This window comes from Carex rostrata, chromosome 4 (genome assembly GCF_964058835.1).
Source record: "Carex rostrata chromosome 4, lpCarRost1.2, whole genome shotgun sequence".
Lineage (NCBI taxonomy): Eukaryota > Viridiplantae > Streptophyta > Magnoliopsida > Poales > Cyperaceae > Carex > Carex rostrata.
Genome location: NC_135921.1, coordinates 14,287,813 through 14,307,009, shown reverse-complemented (window position 1 = coordinate 14,307,009; position 19,197 = coordinate 14,287,813). Strand labels below are relative to the sequence as shown.

The 19,197-nt window shown below is 34.6% G+C and overlaps 2 protein-coding genes and 1 long non-coding RNA gene across 6 annotated transcripts; 1 reads left to right on the top strand and 2 right to left on the bottom strand.

Annotated features, from left to right (window-relative positions):
• Nucleotides 1-77: 77 nt before the first annotated feature.
• LOC144552387 (uncharacterized) lies at nt 78-828 on the bottom strand. The gene is made up of 2 exons (XR_013511112.1): nt 558-828; nt 78-191 (listed from the first exon to the last, which is right to left on the bottom strand). It is a non-coding gene; the product is annotated as an uncharacterized LOC144552387 (long non-coding RNA).
• Nucleotides 829-2,592: 1,764 nt separating this feature from the next.
• On the top strand, nt 2,593-10,330 carry MAK10 (MAK10 homolog). 3 transcript variants are annotated; one of them, XM_078301780.1, is made up of 17 exons: nt 2,593-2,795; nt 3,264-3,331; nt 3,726-3,881; nt 4,196-4,363; nt 4,484-4,637; nt 4,998-5,077; nt 5,433-5,705; nt 6,167-6,310; nt 6,737-6,871; nt 6,965-7,063; nt 7,807-7,863; nt 7,942-8,146; nt 8,591-8,712; nt 8,811-8,879; nt 9,144-9,242; nt 9,842-10,096; nt 10,175-10,330. In XM_078301780.1, exons 1-16 carry the CDS (start codon nt 2,669-2,671, stop codon nt 10,079-10,081), a joined length of 2,196 nt encoding a protein of 731 aa, XP_078157906.1. In that variant the 5' UTR covers nt 2,593-2,668; the 3' UTR covers nt 10,082-10,096; nt 10,175-10,330. The 3 variants fall into 3 exon arrangements, 2 of the variants coding, with proteins under 2 accessions (XP_078157906.1, XP_078157905.1); XR_013511391.1 differs by having other exon boundaries at nt 8,811-8,868; nt 9,842-10,330; XM_078301779.1 differs by having other exon boundaries at nt 9,842-10,330.
• Nucleotides 10,331-12,885: 2,555 nt separating this feature from the next.
• Nucleotides 12,886-14,993, bottom strand: LOC144553556 (cyclin-dependent kinase-activating kinase assembly factor-related / CDK-activating kinase assembly factor-like protein). 2 transcript variants are annotated; one of them, XM_078301777.1, is made up of 5 exons: nt 14,817-14,993; nt 14,629-14,702; nt 14,401-14,504; nt 13,822-13,890; nt 12,886-13,491 (listed from the first exon to the last, which is right to left on the bottom strand). In XM_078301777.1, the coding sequence occupies exons 1-5, from the start codon at nt 14,885-14,887 to the stop codon at nt 13,246-13,248; spliced, it is 564 nt and encodes a 187-aa protein (XP_078157903.1). In that variant the 5' UTR covers nt 14,888-14,993; the 3' UTR covers nt 12,886-13,245. The 2 variants fall into 2 exon arrangements, with proteins under 2 accessions (XP_078157903.1, XP_078157904.1); XM_078301778.1 differs by having other exon boundaries at nt 12,886-13,488.
• Nucleotides 14,994-19,197: the final 4,204 nt, after the last annotated feature.

Below are 19,197 nucleotides of genomic sequence, written 5' to 3'. Positions count from 1 at the left end.
GTATTTTTATATCTCTATTTCTTATTTTACCTTCAGGAGACAATAAATTATGCAGTAATTGACTCTCTGTAACTCTCTTTGCCTTCTCCTTCCCAGTTTCAATCTTCTCGCAACATCCTACGTACTAATCGAGCAATGCTCTCCCCTGCAGCTGGCATGGTATTGAAGATAATTATTTTACTTACCATTTCCTGAAAATACATTTAAAATGAGTTCCAATAGACTGAGTAAATTTGTTAATTTCTTAAATTAAGAAAGGCAAACATGATATTATGAAGCTTATAGTTTATAAAGGGATTACAAATCTCTCCTCCAATCCAGAATTCAGATCCAGTGCAATACCTAACTATGTAAAATGAGATCTGAGGCGTCCATTTAAATCTGGTACGCATCAACAAAGCATAACAACTTAATGATAGGAAAAAAACCAGCCTGAAAGTGAAAAACGAAAAGTATTGACATCAAAACTGTCACACCTTCCCACAATTTGACCTACATGACTTCAAAGTATTACTTAATTTTACTGCTATGTAGTTCGACGTTTGATCTACACCTACCACCGGTACGAAATCAGAGGGATTGGAGCATTTTCATTTACTGAGACGCCTGGTGATAAGCAAGAATTTGCTCAGATAAATTAAGATTTTTATGCTTTCTAAGTTGCTGCAATTTTTCCAATATCTGCATTATTTTCTCCCTTCCTGCACAACTTTTTTAACATTTTCATTTGTTGTACACCTGCTAGAAAGCTCTTGTAACTTTACCATTACCATTGAAATCAAATATTATCTTGAATTAGAACAATATATCTCACAGCTTTATCAAGAAAAATTTCAATCCTTTAGCATGCAATTTCAAACTGTATCGTTATTGTATAAATATATACAATTTCTTATGACATTTTCTGTTTGACAGGTGCTGAGTGGATGTTCCAGCACATATTAACATTTCGAGTGACTTGACATTACAAATTACTCCATACTCAAATTTTTTAATGTTCATTTGACGCATAGTTTAAATCATTGCACATATTCACTTGACGCGTAGTTTAAAACATTACCATATACTCCAACAAACATGATGAGAGAAAATTTTGCGGCGTAGCCGCAATTATGCAACTAGTTCTTTTTTAAAGTAATATAACTCTCTGCATTACTCTTCGACTATTACTGCATACATTATTTTTTGGGGGAATTTCATGTATACCCCTCAAAACCTTCAAAATTACTAAACTTCAAAAACTCACATATTTACCCATTTTATTATCTTTTATATTAAAACACATTCTAAATTTATAAAATACCTATTTTACCCTTTTATTAAAAAGTATAAAACGCCTATCTGACTCCAATTTGAATCTGAAGATTCCTCTATTTAAAATTCGTGCGCACTAGATCAACACGAATATTGAAACAACGTGCACAAATCTTAATGCAATGCACGCAGATTAAATTTGCTTTAAGATCCGTGCGTGCTAGATTAGCATGAATCTTGAAGCGAGCACACAATAATCTTATTGTGATGCTCGCGGATCAGATAGTAGAAGAACCTTCATATTCAAATTTGAGTTCGATAGGGTGTTTTATATTTTTAATGAAGGGTAAAATAGATATTTTATAAATTTAGAATGAGTTTTAATATAAAAGACAATAAATGGGTAAATATGTGAGTTTTCGAAGTTTAGAGGTGAGAAATATGTAATTTCAAAATTTAGAGGGGGAGATACGTAATTTTGAAGTTTTTGAGGGGTACACGTGAAATTCCCCCTTATTTTTTAGTGATTTGAAAAATATATTTATTTGTGTCTAATTAGGTGAGCGCAAGATAATTTTATATAAACTAATTTATTTTATAAATTTAACTCTTTTTCGATAAATATTTTTCTTATCGGAGAAAAGGTGAGCGAAATAATCAATGCAATACAGACTAATGACAAATGAATTATTCAGATTTGGTTTAAATAATTAATTATCAATACATATTTAAGATACTTTTAGAGATATTAATGTAAAATCTTCAAATTTTATTATGGGTCAGCATCATAATAAAGTGATTTTTATTTAGAAATTATTTTATACTTAACACGATAGGTATACAAATATAAAAAAAAAATAGTAATTGACTTTATATAGAGTTGGATTAAAGTTCAGTTAATCAAAACTCAAAAGTTAAATTGATTTTTAATTCAAGTTTGATTTAATTCGATTTCACTAAATCAAGATTATAAATCAATTCAACTTAATTATTTTAGATTAAAATTATAAATTAATTTGACTTATAATCAAATTAAGTTAGAATTAAGAGTGAGCAAAAATGAAACTGTGAAAAGAATGCCTGTGTCAAGAAAAAAAAAACTAGAGGGACAAAAAAAAATCACCTGAGCGTACGTACATGATTCCTCGAGTCCGGATACTCTTAAATATCTCAAATTTTAAGGTTATATATCAACCGTTCGATCAGAATGCGGACCATCCGGGGCTCCGGGCCATGCGCAAAAGCAGATCGGAGGATCTATAGTCAAAATCTGAGTTAACACAGGTTATATGAATTGAGATTCCTCTTCCTAAGTCCTAACCCTGCTGGTTTTACCAAGCAAAAGAGCGATCGATCGGCTTCCCGCCGCTCCCGTGAAAAAGAAAACACAACTCAATAGAAGATCAGATCTCCCATGGCGACAAACCACACGGGAGTGCTAGGAGAAGGTCATGTTTCTCACTCGCCTCCTCGTTTTATCCCACCCGGAGACGGGGCTATATGGGCTGATGCTTCCCATCTCATTGACGCAGCTTGTAAAGGTACAACCAATTAATACTTGCTCATCTCCCTTTTTGATAGGGATTTTTTATAGGTCTGTTGTTATTATAACAATTCTCACTGAATGTTTGATTATCATCTACTTTTTTTTTATGGAACAATGGGGTACTAGGAAGATAGCTAAACAAATTTAGCTATGTCTAAAATTGTCTTAACAATACTCAAGAAACAAGAACTATACTCGCGGTGCTATCGAGTAGAATCGAACAATTAGCATTTCTCACTTCACTAAGTTTGATAACTGTAAAGATCTTTTGTCATTGTTGAAAAGTTCCACGAAGAACTCGGGGGGTTCAACTTTTTCGAAAGTATTGTAACCATTGAATAATGGTATATTTTGTAATTCTGTTGCTTATATCATTGATACTACTGATTGCATACAGCCACATTATTTTCAATTGTTTGTAGTTTTATTCTGAGTTTTCTTTCTAATTATTGCACTGCTATAGATCTCCACGACGGGGAGCTCATACATGGAGAGAACTTCAGTCTTTTTGCTGCCATGTCTGCCTTGGAGGTATGCAGGGGCTGATCCAGAAAATTGAGAGGGGGGGGGGTGCTTGATGAATAGGTGCCACGTAATTTCATTTATGAGGGGGGCTAATAGTAATAATTTATGTAAAAATATAAAACTTATAGGGCAAAAATATAAAATTTCAATTCATGGGGGGTGGGGGGGAGTTAGCTCCCTTTCCTGTGAACCTAGTTCCACCCTTGGTATGCTTGACAGATACTTTTTCTGGATATACTGTTGCATCAAACAAGAGTAAATCATTTATGCACTTTAATTACTTAGCGTCAGATTTTTATTCTAACACCCACCTGCCTTTTTTTTACTTTATGGAATGCAAAAATAAAAAAAATAATTAGTGTATATATCTCCTTTTTGAGGTCTGGTCTTTCTCTTCTAGATAATGGATCCAAAAATGGATTCTGGAATTGAGAACGGTTACTGCACAGTTGAAGAAGCCATTGAAGCCGGTGCAGCTCCTGTGCCTCTTAGTTCTGATCGAACGGTTGATGTACAACGTACAATTGATGTCATGGACCACCTTTTTTCTTGCGAAGTATGTTTCCATGCAATATAAATGTTCTATAGTTCCATGTCATTGTGAATTCTTAATTTTCAGTCAGTGTCATTATAATAAGTTGAGGTAACATAGCAGGGCATCAAGCTCTATACTAGTGTACTGTGCGTGTGAAATATTATTTGTAGAATTATCCATATGTTTCTCAATCCTTACTGAATTTCTAGTTATACCGGTATGATCAGACCGAGTAAAATTTTATTGGCTTGGATCGGTTATTTGGATTCGTGCAAACTTCAAATACTATATATGTGCTCATTTATTTTGTTCTAATCCTAAAATTATTGTTGCAGGTGACATGGCACAAGGGTTCTATTCTGGCTCAAACATTATTTTCATGTATCTATCTTTTAAGGCCGGAGAGAACTTCATCGCATGCTATACTAAATGCATATTGTAGGATTATGCATGCTACATGTAATGAAGTAATTAAGTCTGTATCTAATGCCCGGACTCATGAGGTATTTTTCATCTCAGGCTAGTTCTCTTACCAATTGTAATAATGCTTGTTTATTTTCCAAAGGAAAGTAAGTTAAATTAAATTATTAAAAAGACAGGGTAAAACATCTCATACATTATAGGAAGAGGATCTCTTTGTAATGGCTTATGGATTGCCTTTGAAAGATGAAGACAACGAAAGGTTGCACGCATTTTTGCATTCAATAGAGGAAACAATTTCTCGTAAGTTGCGTGCTTGCAAGGCCCAACCTCCTTCCAAGAAGAAGCAAATTGAAGGTACAGACAGTTTTGAATTTTTGTGTATGCCCCTTAAAAAAAAAGCAAAATATCACCAATGAGAAACATCCTGCATGCCTCCCTATGATATTGCACGCACATCTTTACTCTCCTTTTTGTTTGTGAAACACCCAGATTGGTTCTCTTTTGCTTATCATTTGTTTATAGATAGGATAGACACACAGGAAGGAAGAATAGTTTGGGAAAACTTTACCATATCAGGAGGGAAGAGTAGGAACATATTTTTCATGCTTCCTGCGGGCATGCGTGATATTTTCTAGGTTTTCTCTTTTGATATTGCATTTTTTCACTCTGTAGTTTTCTTTTGTTTGACAAGAATGCTATTTTCCTTTGTTGCAGATGTTGAACCCCTTCAGACTAATCCTGAGTTGGAAGAGGGATATTGCCGAGCTCTTTTGTGCCGATTACGTTTTCGTAAGGTCTTAACCCCGATCATATTATTAATTAAGAACTTTAATTTTGAATCAGTATCTAGAAATGCCTCATTTTGTGCTAACTTTTGTGAAGTATTGCATTTCACATAAAACTTGAAATGGAGAGAGACCTAAGACATGTAATGTTCTCTGTGCTAGGTTCGGTACATTCTATGCAGCCAGCTTAGTAGCTGGTACCATATTTGTGACAGTCCCCATATCCCTTTCTTTTTTCGATTCAATATATCTTTTGAGTCATTGTTAGGTGATTCTTTTGTAAAATCTGTGTGTTTAGTCATGAATATTTATTTTTCCTAATTCACTTTGCTTTCAGAATATATACTAATAATTTTACTTTCAGTATTTTGACCTCCTCTTGGGACACATTAGGAACTGGCAAGGAAAAGGACACAGCATGGCCCGCAAGTATATCCTTACATGCTTAGCTGAACTTGAAAACATGCGCAAAAATGAGAAGTTCCTTAAATCTCAACCACACATCTCTTGTCAAAATGGCCCTGAGACTACCACAACTGCATCAGGATGCAAAGCGATTGGATTTGATGCAACCTTGAATGCCAAGTCGCTTAGCCCTGCCCCTCCGCGTGCTGCCAAAATTATTAGCTGGCATGATGTAAGCACAAGATTAGTTTATTTTGTTGCATTTTGCATATATTTTCCAGGTAGTTTCCTGTCTTTGGAAAATGTGGGGATAGCTATGGCTGGTACCTTTAGTCCAGCACCTCTATTGTTACTTGTTAGTAAGATACCTGAGATTGATTTGTTAGTCTTTAACGAGTCTCCAGGTTAAGTGAGCGCATTTTGTAATTTTAAAGGGGCTCTCTATAGCACTAAAACCAAAATTGTACTAAAAAGTGTGGCGATTTGGTTCCATTATATCAACTTCTAACCAGATAGTTGTTTTCTACTACTTCTGTTTGGTTCGGTTGGTAAAAAAGATACTGCTATTTGGTCTTCAGGTTGGTTTTGATATTTGAAAGTGCAAAAAAAAAAAAATTGAAATTTTATCAGCAACTTATTACTGTGCCTCACCAGAAGGATGTTTTTATTTTAAATTGCCGTTTACTCTTACAGGCTCTGGCATACTTTGAGAAGCTCTTACATGATTTCGACATCCTATGTTCCTTCTCTTTTGATCCCAAGCTTGAAAACATTCTTCAATTTGTTGTTCAGTTCCAGAAATCAAAACCTGATCTGGTTGCTCGAGCTTATCTCCAGGTAGCTTAACATATGCTTCATTTTATCATTGGAACTAATCGGTCTAATATTGCAGCACCTACAATTACTAGATTTGCAGCTAATATCCAGGGTTTTTGGGTTATGTTCAAGTACACCTGTTCTGCATAACAACAGCCAAGTTAATCAGAAAATGATTAAATTGCCCCTGAATGTTTGGTATACAATCAAATGTTTTTTTTTATTCTGGGTCAGAGGTCAAACAAATTTGGAACCTAGTAGTATGCATAATTGGCTTGAAGGGTAAATAGTTCTCTTCAGAAGTCAAAACTGTCAAAATTTAACTAAACATGCATGTTCCGTCACACTGTTCTGTTTCTTGGCTGCACTCCAGCTGAAAATGTGAGTAATGTTGAACTCTAATTTCAGTTACGTGAATAAAATTCTTTGCTGTTTAACTTGAACCAGCTTCTCCTGATTCAATTTGGGAAGCTTTATGGACAAGAGTACTTCCATGAAGTTATTGCAAGGGTTTTGTTATTACCAGATGTTGCTAAAGACAAGGCATTTCAACAAAATGAATTTGTCGTGCAGCTAGGTCAAGTAAGAATTGTGTTATGAAAATAGTACATTTTAGTTGGGAGTACAATTGTCTTTCTTTTTCTTGATAAAATTATTTTATGTCTTTGTACGCAGCTTTTGATGGTATTGCTCAAAATACTATGCACAAATATTGCATGGCAACGACGCAAGCTTGGAAAAACTTTGCAGGATTGGAGCGTTGTTTCTATACAGGTTTAGGGCCTCCATTGGGCTACTATATTTTACTTTGTCATCCTTGAGTGAAGCTATTATGAACTTAAACACACGGAGGGTTTGTGAGTCTAATTCAAAAGACTGCCAGATTGGTTTCAAATGAGGAATTAAAACTGCTGATCTCCATCTACTTGATGAGCCAAGTGTTTTCATTTTTTGAGCTCATTTTTTTTAAAGATCAAGATGTTGAAATTTGTCGAGAAATGAACACACAAATGATTTGTTCCTCAATATGTTGATCTTATACAAAACAAACAAAAAAATATTAAAATGGCAAAGCTATCAAGATCAACAGTTTGAACTCATCATTTAAAACCGATCTGACAGATTTTGAGATTTAAGATTATGAACTCCATCAGTGAGCTTAATCCATAATTATGATATTTGGTTGAGGACTAAAATAAGGAGACATAAATTGGTTATTCTGACCTAAATTATTCATTCTTGGTTGAGGTCTAAAGAGGTAAAATTTGCAAATAGTCTGAGGACGCAACACAAAATTAAGGCACCTGGGAGGTGGTTTAGTTTAGGCCAGCTTAACTTTAGGCTTACGCCTAGTTAGGCGAGCCTATTTATTGCTCTTTTGGTGGAATAACTGAGGCCTAAACCCCTTATTCCATGGCTTAGGCCTCAACTAAACATGGTAGCTTTACTCATTCTCATTATCTTTCTTAAACTCTGATACTGTTTATGTGAGAAACTTAACTTTCTGCTATCTGTAGTTGGAGCTGGCATACAACAGAGAGTTTGGAGAAACACAAAATTCTTTGACAGATGAGGTTACAGTCATTTGGCATTCTTATTATTTTATCATCTTCAAATATGGATATGCACCTCCAATAAAAACTATTTTGCAGGGTCTACATGCGAAAGTGTCAAAACGTCTCTTTTTGTGGGCTCAGGAACAGACATACTGGATTGCATCTCGTTTCCTCCAGTTAGGGTTCGAACTGGAGCTGTACTCACCTGGCGAGTATTGCATGGTCTACTGGTATATGTCTGTGGTTTTTGTCCATCTCTTGGAAAAGACCCAACTGCGCTCCATTGCAAACATTGACACAAGTTAGTATCTATCAATCTATGAGTATATCCCGTTGTGTTGGCTTTTTCGTTAGTTCTTTTTGCTAATTGCACCTCCGGTAATTTAAACTATTTACAAATACAAGTACACAGCTCCAACTATTGCAATCCGAAACAAATATATAATAAATTAAAATGTGCATATTGCCCCCTATTTCTCATATAAAACGATCCAAATAATTTACAAACTAGTTTTTATGAAATTGGAACTAGACATGCAAATCTGCCTTACTCTAGTTCAATTTGTTGCTTGGGGAAATATTGGCCAGTGGCTGCTCTTTGTGAAATAGTGCCATTTTCTTAAAGAGCATATAATTCAAATAATCCGGATGATCCTATATTAGAGTTATAATTTAATGATTTCTACTTTTATTCATAGATTGTCTAATGGAATATTTGGACACACTTTTTTTTGCTATTTTTAAGCACGGCAAAAAGGGAAAAAGAAAAGGGATAATCATGTGAAGGATCATTCAAGGGATGCCATTTTTTCACCTTCTTGTTTGTTACTCCAGTGCTATGTTTATCTTTGTGAAGGATTGGCAATGGTATTCTTTAGCTTTTGCTCATAAACGATATTAAGGCTGCCTCCAGAATGCAACCCGGAAAATTCATAAACATTATTTTCTTTGTTTACTTTTTTTAGGTCCTAGCCGCTCTTCGCAATGAAGGCAATGTGTTCAAAATGCCAAATACTTTCAACAGTGAGCACGAGGTTATTATAAACTTTTTTTTTCTTCTAGTTTCTAAGGAAATTATAATGACTACTTTGAAACAATTTAAACTAAATTAACTCTCGTTAGTTCCTCAACTTCATTAGAACCTACAAAGCACATAAGCATTCTTCCTTTTTAATAGACAACCAGACGAGAAGTTTATGGATCCAGTTGCAAAAGAATAAAGTTTAGGGGCCTCATGGAAGCCCAACTTGAGGCTCTTTTCTAAATCTTATAATTCATGTGCCGATTTTCCTTTGCAGAGATTTATACAACATTTTGAGCTCCTCCTAAGAGCGCATATTCCTGAACAGATTTCCTTCTCTAGTTTCCATGAATCAACACACCTGGCACGAGTTTCTGTAAGTATTAAAAGATCCTTCAAACTACAATTACTAAAAGAGATTATATAATTAAATAGGTACCGAGTATAGAGCTACAGATTATACAAGTGGTTATGTCTGTGAGTATTAAAAAAATCTCTAAAAGAATAATTATTACTAAAATAGATTATAAAGTAAATAGCTACAGAGTTGTACTTTGACTAGTACAAAAGTATGTTTTTAGTGACAGGATTAATTTCTTGTAAATCCTGCAAAACAAGAAATAGAGTGATAGCAAAGAGCTATTGGGCAGCTTTCTTGCAGAGATAGGATAAAGAAAAATCAGACAGATATGGAGTTATCGTCATATTTTGTTATCTAAGAAGGATGCTGGGGTTCATGAACTGAGATTCATGAAAAAGTGAGTGTCTGTCAATTGCCAGCTTCGAGTAAAATCTATGCACGGTGCCAATTGTCAACGTCCTGCTCAAATTTCAAAAAATTACTTTACATGCTCACTTTTTTAAATCAGAAAAAAATCCTTGCTTAGATATAACTAATAGCCAAAGAGCATCTCTTCGCTCACAATCATTCCTTGTCCTGTCCTGTGAAACAATCTAACAAAGATGTCGTTTCAGGATGTAGTAAGGTGTGATTATTTCAAGGAGATTCAAAGGATCATCACATCCCTTAAAGGTAGTTTTGCAGATGTGCCCGAAAAGTTGTTAGAAATACGCCAGATAGAAAAAGTGGCGGAGCGCAACAGGATAGCCCTAAATGTAATTAATCAACTTGGGGCCAGTGACCCGTCTCTCCGAGTTTCACTCGAGTTGATGCATCACCCACATTTTGCTGTTGTGGTGGTCAAACGGTTATGATTCATAGTTCTCAAAGTAGGGATAGGAATAGAAGTCTCATTTGGGAGGTGGGTAGCCAGATACCCAAGAGTAATTGTTGTACTTGTATACCAGATGAGATTTCATTTATATTGTTTTTTTAGTCATATGAGCAAATTTTGTTTAGGTTGCAATTTTTTAATTCTGTAAATGTAGTTTAAGTGGTAGGTTGAGATTATTGTACTACATTGTAGTTTGAATTGAAAACTGTACTTGATAAGCTCCTGCAAATTTTAGTTTATGCGTAGTTTTATATTGGACATCATATGCATCTGATATGGCTTATAAACCATTAAAAGGGTAACAGTAGCAGGTGTGCCAGGTCCCCATTATGATAAAAAAAAAAGGAAACGCCCCCATTTTATTCAGGTGTGGTTTGCTTCAATGGCCCAAAGCCATTTCTCTCTTTCTTGGGCCTTCCGCGGTGCTTTGGAGAGATCAATTCGCTCTCTCTCTCTCTGTCCCCCTTCCAACGCAAACTTCCCTCTTTCCGTTCCATCACTCACGTTTTCTTCTCCACGGAAATTTCACAAAAGCAAAATCAACATTACAAGTCAAACCTCCCCTCCGATTGTCGATTGGGCGCCACATCTTGCTACTGCCTAGGTACATTCCAGCTGCTTTGCTTAATGAAAACATATACAAAAGAATTCGTGTGTTTGTTGGAGCAAAGCATAAGTAGTCGAGGAGGACTAATGTTTGTTTATGCTCATATTATGATTATTACAAATGCTGGTGGAAATACAGATAAAGTAAAATGTAAACAGTGCCCAAAAAGACAAAAGGAAAAAAATCACAATCCAGAAGCAAGGATTCTTGAGGCCTCTTACCAGCAAGGTATTGATACATCTTTCTTCTAATGAAATCAGAGAGAATTAAGCCAAATTGTGTGACGCTTTGTTTGCTAGTCGGGGATTATGGGAGAGCAGGGGATAAGGAGATGATAAAGGCTGTCATCAAATTGATTGAGAATTCAGATGTGTTGTTGGACACAGCGTTTTTTAATTGTTTGGTTGATGCGTATACAAGAGTTAGTTGCTTGGGGGAGATGCAAGGGGTTTTGGATATGATGGAAAAGAAAAGGTGTAAGCCTGATAAGGTGACAATTAATACAATGGTTAGAGCTTTTGTTAGAAATATGCTCAAAAGATGAATTGGATTTTTTCTTCTCTTATGGATTTTAAGAACTGTATATGTTTTTTGCATTGTGTATTTGATAACATTATTGTGCATTCTGTATATGCTTACTTTTTGTAGAGAAATAAAATATCTTAATGTTTTGATAAAAAAAAAAAAAAAAAATCAAAAGTTCTCATGAATACACTAATATCAATGAACTCTAAAAGAGAAATAAACAGACCGGCTGATCCAACGCACAAATATATTGTCATTAAAATTAACAATGTCACTTGACAAGTAAATATAACTCCGCATGAATAAAATTATGCACATGAATACGTGATGATAAACCTTCTTTTGACCCTAGCAGTAGCTCCGCATCCAATGGGGCTGAGGAGTAAGCCTAATCAACAATGAGCAATGACTAAATTGCCATACAAGAGATGATGCATCGACAGGCTCAATGATTCACCTCGGGTCAATAGCGAATGACATTTTGCTTATAAATTTCGCCTCCTGAGAGGCCGGAGTTGGCTCAATGCTGTCCCCTGGTTCTAGACTACTAGTAATGGTGTGCCTACAACCGCGTGCACCAGTTTCTTCCGAGGTATTACTTTGACTGTCCTCTCTCCTTTTTTTTTTTTTTTTTATCTAAATTCCTCTGGTACTGGTGTGTAGGCTCGATTTCTACTTAAGTTCTAATTATTTGTAACCAAACAACTTCCTTTCTATTTAGAACTTAATTGTGTATTGAGTTTTTTACTAGTAACTTTGCTAAGAAACAATATCTAACTATCAACAGCAAGAACTACTAACCGGGCCAATTTGATTCTCAATAATTCACAGAAATTTTGGGGGAATTTATCAGTCTTTTCTAGAAATTTATTGAAATTCACAGAAATATTGGCACTAGAGATAACAGATTCGATCAACCTAAGACAAATAGTGAGATACCAATGTCACCCTATATATGGCCAGATAAGAATTAATGTTTATTTTCTGTTCGTTTATATTGTTATAAGCTTGTAGTTATTGGTTTTATTATGTTTGCAAACAGAATCTCTTTTCTGGCCTGATGATAGAAGACCTCAAGCATAGTAAGCTTTTTGAGATAACTTGGAACTTTTTTGAATTAAAAGGGAAATGGATACTTCAACTTTGATTGACCATAGCATATATACCTGGTACTGAAACTGTATACAGCTTCGCATCGCACTTTTGTTTTTACCAGTCACCTTGTACTATACTCATGTGATCTGTTGCAATGCTTGTTTTGCCAGTTCAAATCTGTGGACTTTAAATATGCATGTTAGCTGATGGAAATGAACTTGCTTAGTTTTTAAATTTGGATTTATTTCAATCATTTTCAGGTTTTTGAAGTAGTTGTTGAGCCTACACTTGTACAACCAACTTTTGTTCTCGATTACCCTATCGAGGTTTCACCGCTAGCCAAACCCCATAGAAGGTTCCTTTTGAATCATCAAAATGTTATTCTAAATTGTATATGGATCACCAGGTTGCTATTTCCATAGTGCATCTCTAGGTAGTGTACTTTGGACCTGTACCATTTAAAGGGTTATGCCTGCATCTCTAAGCAGTGTACTTTGGACCTGAATGCACCATTTAGAGTGTCGTGTCTCATTAACTAAACAAAGATATCCATCATATATTCATCAACAATACTTTCAATTGATAGCGTATAGACAAATATTGAAACTGAACATCATCCCTTAACAAATTCTCTTCAAAAAGATCTTTCTGAATATTTTTTTTTTTGTCAAAATCCTACAAAAAAAACAAAATATTCAAAGTGCCCCCTTACATGATATGATATTAGCATATAGCACCTACATGGAATTAACAGGTTATATCTCACCCACATCTGCATAATGACTACAAAGGCACTCCATCCAAGTATCATTTTTGTGCAACATTGCTAACTCTATCATAATTACCCGGTATTGTTGTCGCTCTTCCAATCTACCCTTCAAAAACATTTCCTTTAGACCATCTTTTCCATTCAGAATTCAAATCCAAATGCTGCTAAAGGCTTCCTCAAGGGCTCTTTTCTTGCTCAATTCTGGGGTCCAACCACCAGCTCTAGCACGGAGCCTCTTTGTCTCTTCATCATCTTGCACAAGGCGCGAATCATGCGGGGCTCCCAGAGGCATTGGTTGTTGGCCCATTCCCATTGGACGGGGTTGCATGGGCCCACCAGCTGGTGCATACTGACCTTGTAGAGCCATTCCTTGAGAACCTTGACCAGCACCCTGCTATAGGCAAGCTTTAGATCTCCAATGTGGAATGTGCGCTTTATTTGATTATCTTAAAAAAATTCATCCTAAAATAGGACATAAGCATATGTGCATTTACAAATTTATCATACCAGAGGCATAATACCAGTACAGTACCCATCAGTCCTGTACAGAACTAGCATGTACTGCTAGTACTGTTATAGACCTAATTTGACACATAATGAAACCTACAACTATATAGTGTATAAATTGCTATGAACATATCAAATTAACAGTACACAAGAATACTCTTATAACTAACAGTGAGGAAATGAAGAAAGGGAAAAATGCATTGCTACAGTAACTCACCAAATCCATAGGATCAGCTTGAGTGGCGTTAGCCTTGCATGCTTTTAGTGCAGCTGCTAATTCTTCAGCCTACATTGCAATGTTAGTTATATCACCACTACAAGGATAATTGAAAAAGCAAAATGAATTTAAGAAAAAAGGTAATACAAACATCAAGCGCACACATGCAATTTCAATTCTGCCGGAACCAGGAATTACCAAACAAACTAGTTCAATGACAAATACTTAGAGACTTAACAATTAAAAGGGGGTTGGAACAATGGATTATGAGCCAACCTATCCTGGTAAATCAACAGTAGGAATGTAGTTAGAAAATCAAGCCAGTACATATCAGGGTCAAACTATAAATTAATGTATACAGATAGTGGATGTAAGCACCAAACTGATTTATATAATAATCCTTACTCCCCAGTCTAAAGTCCTTACCAGTATACATGAAACTGGAAATCACAGCATATACTTGTTTGGAATAAGAGGCGCCACAAATGACAAAGACAGAAACCATTCACAGTGACAAAAAATGAGACATTGAGGAAATATATCAAGTTTCTTTAAATGAATATTGCTTATGTAATATACCTTACGAGCTCGGTTGTTCGTAATTTGCTCAGCATTCTCTTGTTGGTACTTAGCAATCTTAGCTTCTATTAAGGCCGCATCAATTCCATCAATTAGGCGGCAAGCTTCAGATTAAAACAAGTACTAGGTCAACATAAACAAAGTAGTATTATTGAAAGTTGGGGTATAGGTATGGTACACCATGGTAATTTGAGGAAATTGAAATACAGGCAAAGGAAAAGGAGTTACTCATGTCCTCAACTTCTTCAAGGTAATCATTGTAGTCTCTGAGGGATGAGAAATCGTCTTCTCTCTTATTATATCTGAGAATAAACAATCATGAAATCCTATCAATCATCTCCTTTTATCAGAGAGCGAGAGAGAGAGAGGGGGTTAGGTTAGGTTATACTATACTATACTATACTATACTGACTGACATGTTGGCGATCCGACGGCGGATGTTGATCTCTCTGGTCCAGGCTTGGTTGCCTCCAGACGCCGCCACCATCTCTTTCTCTTTCTCTTGTGTTGTGGGACTCGCTCCGACTGAGGCCCGGCTTTCACCGCTCTCACACGGTCTCCCTCCGTCCGTCGATAGAGAGAAAGAGCTAACACTAGCGGGTTGTGGGTTATTATGGAATCATGGGTATGGAATCCGGTTAAAGAGCTTAAAAAAATTATCTAGGGTTATAGTCTCATGGAATTCACATCCTCTCCATCCCTTGATAAGGGAATCTTTTATAGTTAGTAGATCTGTACCGTTCTTTTTAACTTGGCACGAATTTCAAATCCCAATAATACTCCCCCTATGTTAGATTACTAGTCCGAATCTCAAACCGGAGATTTAATCTCAAACCGTAAAGTGGGAGTAATCCTCTACGATACCTGAGAGGATACGAATCCGTTGAACTTAAAATTTAGTCCTTAATTTTTCTTTTAAATACTGGGTTAGTCTTAAAATTTGTATTTGCTTTGAACTACACTCTTCGAAGTTTAATTCTAGCAACACTAGCTAATAGTGTTGATTTTTGAAATTTCGAAAAAGAACAAATTAAGTTAATTCCAACTTTTATTTGTTATTAATTTATGACTGAATTAAGTTAATTCCAACTTTTATTTGTTATTAATTTATGACTGATTCTGTTACTCTTGTATCTTTGATAAATGAAAATAATTAATTATTTTATGACTGAACAAGACCTACCGAAGTACTACTACTGCGATGGGATGCATCTGATAAAATAATTAATGTCAAGGTTAATGGAAGAATCAATATTGAAAGTTCTAGGACTAATTTGTTGTTTATTTTGTAAAAATAACTAATTAATTTGATACCAAAAAAGTCTGTTATAGGTGGTTTATTATGATTGATTATAGGTGGAAGTTTTCATATTTGACAGTTTAGGTAGGAGTCAGCTAAATTTTATTACTGGGTTTAAATTTGATTCGATATTTTTTTGATCTCCTCTGATAAAATTCTAAATCTGCTCCAGTCTGTTGCAATGTACGGACATAATACTAGTTTCGCATATGGACAATATTTTTCTGCTTAGAAGGACACAGGAGATTCGGTTCCATATATCAAGGCAGGCAGGTATTTTCAATTCGAGTTCTTTTAACAACAAGCAAAATTTGTCATATAAACCAACACGGCAACACCGTCTCTCTCACAAAAAAAAGAGAGAAAAGACAAAATCATTTACAAACCGTCTGTGGGTTATGAGATTTCATATAACTTTTGAAGAAATGATACCGTGTGCAGGAAGTGGAGGTAAACAATTGAAGAGGATGTTGAACGCAAAAAAGAAAAAAAAATCATGGCCAACCGCAAGTTGGTCTTGTACAATTACAAACAGCTGGCTTCATAATTTAATTGTTTTTTTTTTTTTCTGAAGTACATGTCATGTACTGGTGGTGGTACTCTCTTTTTCACCCCCATGGCCCATGCATCTTGATGTCCAATAAACATTGAACAGCGAATAATGAATTGATCCATTCCACTGACTTCAGAATTTAGATTGTAGTTTGTAGAATGGAAAGTTGGAACGCATCACCGAAAAAAAAAAAAAAATGACCGACCGCACTAAAAGGGGAATTCACATTCTCTCCAATACCTGATAAGGGAATCTTTTACAATTACTAGATCTGAACCGTAATTTTTAACTTGGCACGAATCTCAAAGCCCAAAAATACAGCCCCTACAGTGACCCGAATCCCAAGCTGATTGAGATTTAATCTCAAACCGTAAAGTGATCCTCTGCAATATCTGTGCAATACCTGAGAGGATACGGATTCGGGGAGTATGTTTCAAATTTGTCGGCTGTGGTGGGGCTGGGCCCACTTCTTACTGTGTTCACTCGTGAGCAATCAGCATTGGTGCGTTGACTTGTCAGCAAGAGATGTATTATGTGATTCGAAGCCTTGAACCTTTATCCGGAAAAGCTTTCTATAATTCTGTCCACACATTTACATTTTTATTCTTCAACAGTTCATGATGTGCGAGTCCGGGTACTCTGAGGTAACTCAAATTTAAGCTTCAATCCGGATCGTCCGATCAGAGTTCGGGTCTAAATTCAACAGTTCATGATATGCAATGTTGACGAGACTAATTTTTCGTACAGATTTACATTAGACGGTTTAAATATAATAACTTGATCTTATCAATTAATTACCATACCTAATTGAAATTCGTCAATCATGAATTCTATGAATGAAAGTTTCATATATTAATATCATTGTTGTTGTCATAACTTTAGCCAAATATAATGAAATGGATGTGGGTCAAATATTACGAATGGATATGGTAATTAATGTTCAAGAATTAACCTTTAGACTTTAGTGCAGCTATATATATTATGTGTGTGATTGTAGTGCATGGTCATAACTCATAATATTAACATGTTAATAATTCATGTCCAGCGTGGCAAATAGCGATAGATGAGGCAGCATGTGATATATTTTTTTGGGATTTTCCTTCTGTTTTCTGCAAATCGGTCAATCCATCACCATCCCAAATCTCATAATGCAACACAAACGGTTTTACTCACAAATGATTCTACTTCTAGACGGTCTTCTATTTTTTCTAACCAAAATTATCTCCGCATTTACTTTTTTAATTTTTTTTTTTAAAGTGATGAATTAAATATCTCGTGTCTTCCACGCCTTATCAAGTAATTATGCTTCGTATTTTTTTATTTCTGTTTTGAAAATCCAAACAGTCGAACTGAACCGTTTAATATGATCTCCATAATAAAATATGTTTGGAGACCAAATTTTACATTATGTTTAGAATTTTTTTACTATTTTCTTAGATAGGTACTAAATCACTCTGAATCATAAATAGTAATTTTGTACTTATCTAAGAAAATAGTAAAAAAAAAATTCTAAACATAATGTAAAATTTGATCTTCAAGCACATGTTGAACGGTTTGAATCGACTGTTTAGACTTTGAAAAAAAAATAATAATATGAGCTATAATGAGATATGAAAGATATAATGCATTTAACCCTCCTCTTTTTCACAATATTATAAATAAATAAAAAATACATTTTTTTCCCTTTTTTAGTATAAAGGTGTATATTCAACTCTCACAATTAAAATATCACACAAGTAAAATGAATTTTTTTTTAAATATCAAGTGGACTGCAAAAGGACAGAATTGTACAGGTACACTTAATTTAATTTAATTTAATTTAATTTACCCTGCTGAGTGCTGACTCCTGACCTCTGACAGCTAAGACTTCTCATCCAGTAGTTAGTTAGTGTAAATAATTGTCAAGTTTCATTGTTGCGGATAGTTTTTGTTAGGCCCTTCAACTTTTAGTTTTCTCAATTTGGTATTTTATTTTATAATTTTTTTAGTTATTAGTAGGAAACTTAGAAAACATATTAATGTTCTTAGACGAGATGGTTACTAATACTATTATTAAAACTCATTTTAAATTAATCAAAACTTTATTTTATTCTTTATTAACGGATAATAAAAACATATAGCATGTGTAAGAAATGTTTACTATTCCAATTAACTTTTTTTTGTGGACCAATGATTCATTTTCCTACTTACGATGTACACACAAATGTATACTTAAATGTCACCGTGTATGCATTGAAAGTAGAGAATGAACTGTTTTCCCTCACAAACTGACCAACTAGATCTTTTATACATGCTACATATTTTGAATTTTAAAAATGGTTAAATTAAGTACTTTATAAATTTAAAACGAGTTTAATAAAAAAATAAAAAAAATTAGTTAAATTTGCAAGTTTTTAAAAATTTCAAATGATAAATATGATTTTATGAATTTTAGAAGAGAAAGTATGTAATTTTAAGAATTTGAGGGACATACACGAAATTCCCCTAATTTTTATAGATATAAAATTATTAGTTGGAAAACAGATCAACGTCCCTTAATCTAGATTAATGGCAAAGTCATATTTGACAATTAGGAAAGATTTTTCAAAGAGTCAGTTAGTCATCAGGAAAAGAAAATAAATGCTCCAATGCAAATAAAATTCAAGATCTAGAAATCTAGAATAAAAACGCAGAGGTCGTCAAACATTGCTTCAAATTTTAAAAACTGGACGAAAAAGTCTTCCCTCTAACAGTCTTTTAAGAGAATATTGTTTATTATATTATTCAAGTCACCGACTACAGGCAGGCGTAGAAACAAGAGTGAGGTTTCTCTGAGGTAATTTTAAATTTGAGTTTAAATCTGAATCGAGGTGGAATGCAAGAAGTTCCTTTAATATTCGTGCTAAAAGATCGGACGGTCATATTATAAACTCAAAACGTTAGGTACCGTAGGTGATAGATTATA

Bases quoted from the DNA above. Each gene is read 5' to 3' on its own strand.
- MAK10 (XM_078301780.1), top strand. From the start codon at position 2,669: ATGGCGACAAACCACACGGGAGTGCTAGGAGAAGGTCATGTTTCTCAC. The intron at 4,638-4,997 runs GTACAGACAGTT...CCTTTGTTGCAG, and splicing joins CAAGAAGAAGCAAATTGAAG to ATGTTGAACCCCTTCAGACT. The intron at 6,311-6,736 runs GTAGCTTAACAT...AACTTGAACCAG, and splicing joins TTGCTCGAGCTTATCTCCAG to CTTCTCCTGATTCAATTTGG.
- LOC144553556 (XM_078301777.1), bottom strand. From the start codon at position 14,887: ATGGTGGCGGCGTCTGGAGGCAACCAAGCCTGGACCAGAGAGATCAAC. The intron at 14,703-14,816 runs GTCAGTCAGTAT...GTTTATTCTCAG, and splicing joins CGCCGTCGGATCGCCAACAT to ATATAATAAGAGAGAAGACG. The intron at 13,891-14,400 runs GTATATTACATA...ATTGCAATGTAG, and splicing joins CGAACAACCGAGCTCGTAAG to GCTGAAGAATTAGCAGCTGC.